General features: G+C 41.3%; 1 protein-coding gene across 4 annotated transcripts in view; it reads left to right on the forward strand.

Annotated features, from left to right (window-relative positions):
• Window positions 1–3176, forward strand: part of LOC106576990 (apoptosis-stimulating of p53 protein 2) — a 52639-nt gene extending 49463 nt beyond the window's left edge. For all 4 annotated transcript variants that reach the window (XM_082964773.1, XM_082964774.1, XM_082964775.1 and 1 more), the window contains 5 exons: window positions 182–319; window positions 640–773; window positions 899–1065; window positions 1310–1509; window positions 1645–3176. In XM_082964773.1, the coding sequence (XP_082820899.1) occupies window positions 182–319; window positions 640–773; window positions 899–1065; window positions 1310–1509; window positions 1645–1686 (681 nt within the window). In that variant the 3' untranslated portion in view covers window positions 1687–3176. The remainder of the gene's footprint in view (window positions 1–181; window positions 320–639; window positions 774–898; window positions 1066–1309; window positions 1510–1644) is intronic.
• The last annotated feature ends 9076 nt before the right edge of the window (window positions 3177–12252 follow it).

A 12252-nucleotide genomic window follows, 5' to 3' on the forward strand; every position in this document is an offset into this window, starting at 1 on the left:
AGTTTTCTATGCGACACACAAAGACTTGCACAAATCAAATCCATCCATACAGAGATGGGACAGGACACTAGCGAACACCCTCAGACACTCCCTCGTGAGAGCGTGTCATCGTGGCTGTGTTGATATCATCAAGGTGTGACGTTGTGTGAAAAGTGTACTCCCCTCCGTGTGTCTGCACTAGGGGAAGAGGACCAACCTGCGTAAGACCGGCTCCGAGAGGATCGACCACGGCATGAGGGTGAAGTTTAACCCCCTGGCCCTGCTCCTGGACTCCTCTCTGGAGGGAGAGTTTGACCTGGTCCAGAGGATCATCTACGAGGTAAGATTTCTGGATGTATAGATACTGTAGTGAATACCGTATCTTATTTCCTGAAGTGGACCTCCTAAGGTCTTAAAAAAAAAAAAAAAAGACTCGCAGAGGAACAATGTTTACAAGTGCTTGTGTGTAGTGAAGGAAAATGTATAAGGTGTTTTTGTAATAGCAGGTTAGATTGGTAGCTGGTAAACCATCGTACTCAAAACGTTTAGTCTTACTGTTTTGTAGTCTTAGCTGTTGATGATTTGTATCGAGTGTGTATTGTGTAAAATAATGTGTGTGTAAAGTGAGTTGTAAAGATCTACCTCTCTCTCCTGTCTCAGGTGGAGGACCCTAGTCTGCCAAATGATGAGGGGATCACAGCCCTCCACAACGCAGTCTGTGCCGGACACACAGAGATCGTCAAGTTCCTGGTCCAGTTTGGTGTCAACGTCAACGCAGCCGACAGCGATGGCTGGTGAGTGGACGCTACCAACACCTCTGATTCTGACCCTTACAAAAGCCAGCGAGGGAGTCTGACTTGTCTAACTTGAAAGTATTTTGTTATGAATGCTTTGTTTTTTCTTCCTTTCTCTCTCTCAGGACTCCCCTGCACTGCGCGGCCTCCTGTAATAACGTGCAGGTGTGTAAGTTCCTGGTTGAGTCCGGAGCAGCGGTGTTTGCTATGACCTACAGCGACATGCAGACGGCAGCGGATAAGTGTGAGGAGATGGAGGAGGGATACACCCAGTGCTCCCAGTTCCTCTACGGTCAGTAGTTTTACAGCTACTGGTACAATAGCCTTGAGTGTTATGTCAGGGGAAAGTCTCTGTTTCTCTTTGCATTGAAGAGACAGTGGGCGGTGTGGTTGTTGATGATACTGTACTAGTCATGGTGTATGTGGATGCACACCTGTAGGTGTCATCTGCATTTGGTGTTTGTGTGTATGCGTGTATATTTCTGTGTGTGTGTGTTTTCTTGCTCCGCTAACACCCCGTCTCCTCTCTCCTCCAGGTGTGCAGGAGAAGATGGGCATCATGAACAGGGGCGTGGTGTACGGCCTGTGGGACTACAGCAATGACAATTCTGATGAGCTGGCGTTCCACGAGGGAGACTGCATGACCATCGTCCGCCGAGAGGACGAGGACGAGACCGAGTGGTGGTGGGCGGGCACGGGCGACACGGAGGGGTACATCCCTCGGAACCTTCTGGGGGTGAGTCGCACTGTGTCAGAACAGCGTTTCGTCAAGTTAAACATTTTACTGAATACATTTCCATTAAGATGTTGATTTGGTTGCTAGTGTTCCAATGTATCTAATAAGGTGTTTGTGCGTCTGCTTTCTCAACAGCTTTACCCAAGAATTAAGCCCAGACAGAGAAGCCTGGCTTAGACGCCCTGTCAATCCTGAACTGTAAATATAGCAGGAGGCATGGACACTGGTTGCATCTCATTGTTCCAATACCTCTCCTCATCTTCTCTCCTTCATCTGCTCTGACCTGTGAAGTAATATGAGGGAAGGTTGAGATGGAGCAACAATTGAGATGCAGATCCACACAGGCTTTATTTAATAGGAGCGCACAAGGAGAGGCCAACAATCACGTGAAGAAACGTTGAGACCAAACCGCATGAAGGATTTTAAACTGACCCAAGAACACTACAGACGTGCCTATGACCACTGACTATGGCCCATCTGAGGTACTTTTATATACCAGGAGAAGAGGTTTTCCACACTTATTTTCCCAGACCACTGTGTGTGTATAACACACTAAAGGCATTATGTTTCTCTACATGTTTGTCGTATTGGTTTCCGAACAAGTATCTGCAGTTATAGATATTGGTCAGAATATCTGGGGATAAATGTAAAATGGAACAAGCAGTATTTTTATGTAGAAAGGTGATTTTTACACTTAGTTTTTAAAACTGTTATTCTTTCATTTTAACCTCGTCAGAAAGAGCTGGAGCTGAACAACGTGTTAGTTGAGTGAATGAATGAGTGTAATACATGATGAATGTGATGAATTCTGTATGAACAGGTATTCTGTTACCATGACAATTCCTGTGTGGGCTCAGTCTGCTTATGTCATTTCCTGTTTTTAGTGACTGTGTCCCACTCAGTATAACTACAATAGAAGCCCATGTTTCAGCATTGACCCTACTGTACTGGCAAGGGTTAGTGTGTGAGTGTGTACCACTTACCACTGTTCAACTTATCAAACTGGGAATGAAATGATGAAACGTATGTTAGGTTGGTGAAATGTAGCCTATACCACTGTTGAATGAGCTATTGCTTTTGACTCTTGTTCTTCGATGATGCTAAGATAGAAAATATACTGTACCACAGGCTAAGTGAGCAGATATAAGCAGCACTCGTTATATTTCTCTACACTGGCTTAATGGTGGAGATATGACAAACGGATAAGTACTACAGTTGTGTTATTGTCACAGTAGACATTCCTCGGAAACTATGACATCACTAGTGAAATCCACGTGTCATCTGTTTCTAAAATGGCGCCCCTGCATTTAAATGGACCATTTAGCCATGTAGGAAGGATGAGAGGGTAAACTTCAAGGAACCTTATTCACACGCTATGTAGCTTGGCTTGAAGAGTAAGAGATGGTAGAGATTAATGCTTATAATGTCAGGTCTTTCCTTAAAATCTCTAAAGGAAGTTTAATGAAAACTCAATCAGCTCATTCATAGTAAGGAATTCTGCATCAACTCGTCTCCATCCATACCACTGTCTATTCAACAGATGGATTTATTTTTGTTACATTTTATTATCGTTCTTTTTTGTCTTGTCAAACTATAACCTCACATGTAGAATTGTAAACATTTACAATAAAATACAGACGTTCCGGATCCGGTGGCATGCATTGAAACCTGTGGCCTTTTCGTGGCTTTCTTTTGCAAATTATAATGACTAGCAGACTTATTTCCTAAAACTTGTCAATACTAAACATCCTATTAGGTGTGGGACATTCATTGTGTGACTAGGAATAAGTAGCAGGTCTATTACGCTCCAGCAGCTGGAAATTGTCCCTCCACAATTCAACTCTGGGAACATGGCAGCTCTCAACACCAGACCATGGTACATGGTTTACCAACTGATACAGAAAACGTCACTGGAATCAAAACTTTTGAGTTTTTCTATTTCAAATTATTATACAAAAGTGCGACCAATAGAATGGGAGGGGTAGAGTGCAGTTGAAGTGTGTCAATGAAAATAAAATAATTAATGTAAAATATACTGTGTCCATAAAATGTATATACAGTTGAAGTCGGAAGTTTACATACACTTAGGTTGGAGTCATTACAACTTGTTTTTCAACCAAGTAATTTTTTCAATAATTGTATACAGACAGATTATTTTACTTATAATTCACTGTATCACAATTCCAGTGGGTTAGAAGTTTACATACACTAAGTTGACTGTGCCTTTTAACAACTTGGAAAATGCCAGAAAATGATGTCATGGCTTTAGAAGCTTCTGATAGGCTACTTGACATAATTTGAGTCAATTGGAGGTGTACCTGTGGATGTATTTCAAGGCCTACCTTCAAACTCAGTGCCTCTTTGCTTGACATCATGGGACAATCAAAAGAAATCAGCCAAGACCTCAGATAAAGAAATTGTAGACCTCCACAAGTCTGGTTCATCCCTGGGAGCAATTTCCAAATGCCAGAAGGTAACACGTTCATCTGTACAAACAATAGTACGCAAGTATAAACACTATGGGACCACACAGCCATCATACCGCTCAGGAAGGAGACCCATTCTGTCTCCTAGAGATGAACGTACTTTGGTGCGAAAAGTGCAAATCAATCCCAGAACAACAGCAAAGGACCTTGTGAAGATGCTGGAGGAAACGGGTACAAAAGTACCTATACCCACAGTAAAAAGATCGTACTTTTTGGAGAAATGTTCTCTGGTCTGATGAAACAAAAATAGAACTGTTTGGCCATAGTGACCATCATTTGGAGGAAAAAGGGGGAGTCTTGCAAGCCGAAGAACACCATCCCAACCGTGAAGCACGGGGGTGGCAGCATCATGTTGTGGGGGTGCTTTGCTGCAGGAGGGACTGGTACACTTCACAAAATAGATGGCATCATGAGGAGGAAAATAATGTGGATATATTGAAGCAACATCTCAAGACATCAGTCAGGAAGTTAAAGCTTGGTCGCAAGTGGGTCTTCCAAATAGACAATGACCCCAAGCATACTTCCAAAGTTGTGGCAAAATGGCTTAAGGACAACAAAGTCAAGGTGTTGGAGTGGCCATCACAAAGCCCTGACCTCAATCCCATAGAGAATTTGTGGGCAGAACTGAAAAAGCATATGCGAGCAAGGAGGCCTACAAACCTGACTCAGTTACACCAGCTCTGTCAGGAGGAATGGGCCAAAATTCACCCAGCTTATTGTGGGAAGCTTGTGGAAGGCTACCTGAAACGTTTGACCCAAGTTGAACAATTTCAAGGCAATGCTACCAAATACTAATTGATTGTATGTGAACTTCTGACCCACTGGGAATGTGATGAAAGAAATAAAAGCTGAAATAATTAATTCTCTCTACTATAATTTTGACATTTCACATTCTTAAAATAAAGTGGTGATCCTAACTGACAGGGAATTTTTACTAGGATTAAATGTCAGGAGTTGAGTTTAAATTTATTTGGCTAAGGTGTATGTAAACTTCTGACTTCAACTGTAGGTTCAGAACTTTTGCAAAACAGCACAGTTGGAAAATATATGGCAAATAGAAATCAAAACTGGATGGTCTAAAGAGATAGATGGGAGGGGTTGAGGGTAGCTGAAGGCTGGGACTAAAAATAAACAAAAGGTAACTAGTGTCAAATATAATATTTCCGTATAATGTATAAGCTTGAAGTAGAAGCCTAAGTGTTGTTGTCCATTAGTTTACTCCAATTAGGGGAGGGCTGGTAGGGTTAGGGAAAATAAAGGAAAATGTATTAAAAAAGAAATATATACACCACCGTTCAAAAGTTTGGGGTCAATTAGAAATGTCCTTGTCCACCAAAAATAACATCAAATTGATCAGAAATACAATGTAGACATTGTTAATGTTGGAAATTTCTATTGTAGCTGGAAACGGCAGATTTTTTTAATGGAATATCTACATAGGCGTACAGAGGCCCATTATCAGTAACCATCACTCCTGTGTTCCAGTGGTACGTTGTGGTAGCTAATCCAAGTTTATCATTTTAAAAGGCTAATTGATCATTATAAAACCCTTTCACAATTATGTTAGCACAGCTGAAAACTGTTGTTCTGATTAAAAGAGCAATAAAACTGGCCTTCTTTAGACAAGTTGAGTATCTGGAGCATCATCATTTCTTCGTTCGATTACAGGCTCAAAATGGCCAAAAACAAAGACCTTTCTTCTGAAACTCGCCAGTCTATTCTTGTTCTGAGAAATTAAGGCTATTCCATGAGAGAAATTGCCAAGAAACTGAAGATCTCGTTCAACGCTGTGACCTACTCCCTTCACAGAACAGCGCAAACTGTCTCTAACCAGAATAGAAAGAGGAGTGGGAGGCCCCGGTGCACAACTGCGTAAGAGGAAAAGTACATTAGAGTGTCTAGTTTGAGGAACAGATGCCTCACAAGTCCACAACTGGCAGCTTCATTAAATAGTACTCGCAAAACACCAGTCTCAACGTCAACAGTGAAGAGGCGACTCCGGGATGCTGGCCTTCTAGGCAGAGTTGCAAAGAAAAAGCCATATCTCAGACTGACCAATAAAAATAAAAGATTAAGATAGGCAAAAGACACTGGACAGAGGAACTCTGCCTATAAGGCCAGCATCGCGGAGTCGCCTCTTCACTGTTGACGCTGAGATTGGTGTTTTGCGGGTACTATTTAATGAAGTTGCCAGTTAGACCCCAAACTTTTGAACGATAGTGTACATTTACAAAAAGAATATGTGGGTTATTGGAAATGATGCAGACAATTACATTGATGGAAGCCACAATCTACCTGCAATATTAAAGCTGATCTACCCCCCCCCCCCCCCCCCCCATTTTTTAAATATATATATAAAAAAACCTGGCTGCTACTATATGAGAGATTGTTTGTGAGGAGATTACCTCTACCCTCGATTTACAATTTAAACCGGTAAATTAATCAATGGCAGTGCTAATTGCTTAAGTGGATACCTATTCAACCAAAGTGGAAAAACTGGAGAAGACCGCCAATCGAAAATCATTCCCATAGATTCAATGTGTGGTTCATTATTCAGATCTGTTATCCATGCACAATCATGCAGCCATAGCCTGTAGCTATGATGCTACCCTCAGCATAAGACAATGATGAGTTTACAAACTCATGTTTGTGTACAAGGAACAATATTACTGTTTTTGCTGAGCATTGAACTTATAATTATATTAACTATGGTCCAGGACATTTACATAGTGACGACACCATGCCAATTAATGAACAATGGACAATATATGGATCCTGCAGCTATCCAATTTTTTACTGATTAGGCATTAAGGCATACATATGTCATATCTTTTTTGTTTAACTTTTTTCTTCATTACCCACCCGTACTCTTCAAGTCTGCTAACTTAATTGTAAAGGTCTGAATTGGTTACTTATTTTGTTTTAATTTAGTTATTATTCCATTTTTGTATACCTTAAGACCAAAAATATGCTGCTTAAGAGATTTCTTATGTAAGGCTGTCACTCGCCGTTATGCTACACCCCAGTAATTATAGTGCAGGGCAGGGGGAACCAGGGAGAGACGGCTGGGGGCTAGGGAAGGGGGAACGATTTATAGAGATGGTCTTCTGGCTGTGGAGTGACCAATGGGTAGATTTCCCTGTGGGTCCAGCTTTTTATTTAACATCCATGGGCTTATCAACACTAAAGATAAGAATTGCATTTTTTTTTAACTATGGAAACACTAGCTTTTCTCTCATGGAGTTTGAAAGGCCTTAATATTCCTATCAAGCGTTCCAGCTGTCTTGATATTCTAGAAAGAACCATATTGATATAGCAGTGTTCCAAGAAACACACCTACTCCAAAAGGACACACATAGAATAGAGAAACATTTGTACAAACTGGCTGCTTTTTCATCAGCCCCAAACAAAACTAAGGGTGTAATCATAATGAAACATAAGAAACTGAAAAATCACCAGCCTTGGTTTAGGCGAAAACCAAGAAGGCAGAATCACTTTCCTTAAAGGGTAGGTAGCATAAACCTAACAACATGTAACATATGGATTTGCAAGTCCCAATGCAAAGATACACCTCACTCTTCTATTTTTCGAGTTATTACATAAAACTGATCAGAATGCGGAGTCATAGCAGAAAAAACATTGTCGGGTGTGATGCAATAGGGAGGACCCAGAAAACCAGCCTATTCCCTATAATGTAAACTCCACCAGAAATAACTTTAAATGTATAACTTTTGCACTCATGACTATTGGTTTCAATTTTAAACCAAATAATTTATGAATTTATTGTTACAAATCAGCTTGCAAGGTTGCTAGCAAACTAGCCTGCCAGCGTTATCGCTACGAGCCTGCTAAAGTTACGTAAGCACTGCGTGAGTCAGCCAGTTGCTGTCAACACCTAGTTTACCACTACGTTAAAGTAAACCAACATTTTGGAAATACATAATGCTATCAAATAATGTTACCGGTATATGCAGTTATCATAGCCAGCAAGCCAGCCAGCCAGCTAAAGTGAGTTATGTTTGCCTGCTAGCTAGGCTAGCAACCTAACTAGCCTAGCTAGTCAACCACCACATAGCTAAGTAGTAAGCCAGAGAATAACTAGTCTAGTATTAATGAGGTTGTAATCAGAGAGTATATGTTGGAGATCCTTGGTTTCATCCCATCCTAAATTGGTTTAGACATGATTATTCTGCTCCCTGGCTGAGTATAGAGAGAAATATGGTGTTTTCTATGGGAAGAGGTGGTCTTCACTGACATACAGTGCATTCGGAAAGTATTCAGACCCCTTGACTTTTTCCACATGTTACGTTACAACCTTATTCTAAACTGTATTAAATCGTTTTTTTCCCCCTCAAATCTACACACAATACCCCATAATGACAAAGCAAAAACAGGTTGTTAGAAATGTTTGCAAATGTATTAAACATGTAAATATCACATTTACATAAGTATTCAGATCCTTTACTCAGTGCTTTGTTGAAGCACCTTTGGCAGCGATTAGAGCCTTGAGTCTTCTTGGGTATGACACTACAAGCTTGGCACACCTGTATTTTGGGAGTTTCTTCCATTCTTCTCTGTAGATCCTCTCAAGCTCTGTCACGTTGGATGGGGAGCGTTGCTGCACAGCTATTTTTAGGTCTCTCCAAAGATGTTCAATTGGGTTCAAATCCAGGCTCTGGCTGGGCCCCTCAAGGACATTCAAAGACTTGTCCCGAAGCTACTCCTGCATTGTCTTGGCTGAATGCTTAGGGTCGTAATCCTGTTGGAAGGTTAACCTTCATCCCAGTCTGAGGTCCTGAGCACTCTGGAGCAGGTTTTCATCAAGGATCTCTCTGTACTTTGCTCCATTCATCTTTGCCTCGATCGTGACTAGTCTCCAAATCCCTACCGCTGAAAAACATCCCCACAGCATGATGCTGCCACCACCATGCTTCACCGTAGGGATGGTGCCAGGTTTCCTCCAGATGTAACGCTTGGCATTCAGGCCAAAGAGTTCAATCTTGGTTTCATCAGACCAGAGAGTTTCTCATGGTCTGAGAGTCTTTAGGTACCTTTAAGGCAAACTCCAAGCGGGCTGTCATGTGCCTTTTACTGATGAGTGGCTTCCCTCTGGCCACTCTACCATAAAGGCCTGATTGGTGGAGTGCTGCAGAGATGGTTGTCCTTCTGGAGGCTTCTCTTATTTCCACAGAGGAAATCTAGAGCTCTGTCAGATTGACCATCGGGTTTTTGGTCACCTCCCTGACCAATGCCCTTCTCCACGATTGCTCAGTTTGGCCGGGCGGCCAGCTTTAGGAAAAGTCTTGGTGGTTTCAAACTTCTTCAATTTAAGAATGATGGAGGGCACTGTGTTCTTGGGGACATAATGTCAACTGGGGGACATAATATAGACAGGTGTGTTCCTTTCCAAATCATGTCCAATCAATAGAATTTACCACAGGTGGACTCCAATCAAGTTATAGAAACATCTCAAGGATGATCAATGGAAACAGGCTGCGCCTGAGCTCAATTTCGAGACTCATCGCAAAGGTTCTGAATACTTATATAAATAAGGTATTTCTGTTTTCATTTTTAATCAATTTGATAAAAAAATCTATAAACCTGTTTTTGCTTTTTCAGTATGGGGTATTGTGTGTAGATTGCTTAGGATTTTTTTTATTCAATCCATTTTACAATAAGACTGTAAAGTAACAAAATGTGGACGAATGTAAGAGATCTGAATAATTTCCGAAGGCAAAACTGCGCTTTGGTCCTATTCATGCTCACACAATTTCTATTTGGTGCAACATTTTTAAACAATGTAACTAGCTGGGAATCAAAATGGCATACCACACTCCAATGTTTTACAATAACGCCTTGCGATATTGAGGGTGGCCTTTTGCATCCCCTCAATAGTCCAAACGTGAGATCTGTACCCTTACCAATATCATGGACAGTAATGATTTGACTAATATCCCAAGATTTGAAAGACACACACATTAACAGGCAAATCCTTTTTTCTACTGTATATTTACAACTTAGGTCAGCTATGCTGGCCTATGGAGTCCCTTGGGAAACCAAACTACCGAACCATCCAATGATGGGATATATAAATTAATTATCTTAGCTTCTGAAAGGACTGATCTCTATTATATATAAACAACTTTTGGAAAACGAATATCCTGAGCTAGCAATTAAAAAGGTATTGTCCACAGATCTAATTTCATTTGAACAACCCTTTAACTGGAACAGAATATGAAAAAATATGACCTTGGCATCCCGTAATCCGAGCATCAATTTATACATTTTAAGTCAGTTGACAGACTGCATTTAACACCAAGGAAACATTTTACGATGAAGTTATCCCCAACTCCCAGCTGTTCATTATGTCCCCGAAATCAGGTAGGCACATTCCTCCATATGATGTGGGAGTGCCCTGCAGTTAAATACTTTTTGGGCAAAGTTACAAAATTCCTTTTGAAGTGCATGAATGTAAATATTCAATGCTTTGCGTCTATTATGTTACTTAACGATGATAGCTCCTTGAATTTCTCAATCAAGCAACGATTACTGCTTGCAGGCATCATTGCCGCAAAAAAAAGATGTTGGCTCTTAGATGGCACTTACCTCACTCTCTCCCAATTCACCAGTGGATACAGTTACTATTAGAAGTTATAACATTAGAATTATCGACAGCGAGACTGAATGGTGCTAGTCAAGGAACAATTGAGGCCTGGAAAAATGTACTTGACTCAGAAGAGAATAATCTCAGCTAAAGCCCAACACATACAAGAAAACAATCCATAAAGCCCAACATATACATACAAACAATATATACACTGAACAAAAATATGAATGCAACATGCAACAATTTTTAAATATTTTATTTAGTTACAGTTCATGTAAGCAAATCAGTCAATTTAAATAAATGCATTAGGCCCTGATCTATGGTTTTCACAAGATTGGGAATACAGATGCATCTGTTGGCCATGGACACCTTAAAAAAAAGTTAGGGGCGTGGATCAGAAAAGCAGTCAGTATCTGGTGTGACCACTGTTACGTCCCCCAGTTTCTGTGTTGTAGTTCGTGTACTTGTGAGTGTGTGTTTCAGGAAATGGCTTCCTGAAATTCTCCCTAAGCAGCTGATTGGTCGGCCCCCATTGATGATTTGCGAGCTGACCCCGCCCCCTCGTCAGGACGAACCTGTCTTCAATTACTGACTCCGTCTGAAGCAATATAAGCCAGTAGTCTGTTGCTCAGAAGTGCCCCAGATAATTGCTGAGAGAGAGGAGGCTGATGGTGCAGGGTCATTATGTTGGTTGTTGCGAACAGATTTGGTATGTTCTGTGTTTGTTTGTTGCTCAGTCAGATAGAGCTTACTTAATATCCTGTGTTTCTCAGTTTTTTTTTTGTGAAATAGTTTGTATTATTGTGTTTCATTGGTTCCCAGGGGGGAAGGCACCTAGGGAGTGCTTAGGCAAGAGGCCCGCGGGCATACATAACCTGTAGTATTCACTGTCTATGCACACTAGGTAAGACCTGGGTGGACCACTCCCTGTATTTTGGTTAGTGCACCAGATGGTGTTAGGTAGGCAGGTAAGGTAGGAGATTGGGCTTTGATATTTACTTTCTTTGCTTTGGTTCCGTCCAGCCCCCTTTCCCCCAAATTACCGTATAATGGAATAAATTCCTTGTAAACGGTAATTCTCTGCCTTTTGTCATCCTTACTCACACCTATAGTCCCATACCTCTTTCACACCACGTTGAGTTGTAGCAAGGTGTTGCACATGCCTCTAGGAAGAGGGAAAGCAACAACCACCATTTGTCTCATGCAGCGTGACACATATCCTTCACATAGGTTTGATCAGGCTGATTGTGCCATGTTGTCTCAGTCCTGTTCAATGGCTGTGCAAAGTTGCTGGAACTGGAACATGCTGTCGTACATGTCGATCCAGAGTATCCCAAACATGCTCAATGGGTGACATGTCTGCGTATGCAGGCCATAGAAGAACTGGGACGTGTGTGTATATTTGTATTGGAGGTGTGGGATTGGATGGATACATGTTGGGACTGGGTGTGGTTTAGAGAATAGGATGGGATGTTGGGGCTGTAGGCCCACTTTCTTTTGTTTTCTGTACCTGTTTACATTTGAATTTATTATCACTTACTGTATTTCTTTTTTTTGTGCTATTTTGAGTGGCAGCCTACATGTACGTTTGAAATGGATAATGTACCTGTAACCCCCCCCCCCCCCCCCAACAAAAAAACAAAATAACAA

The sequence above is a fragment of the Salmo salar genome, chromosome 18 (assembly GCF_965601325.2).
Source record: "Salmo salar chromosome 18, fSalSal1, whole genome shotgun sequence".
In the NCBI taxonomy this organism is placed as follows: domain Eukaryota; kingdom Metazoa; phylum Chordata; class Actinopteri; order Salmoniformes; family Salmonidae; genus Salmo; species Salmo salar.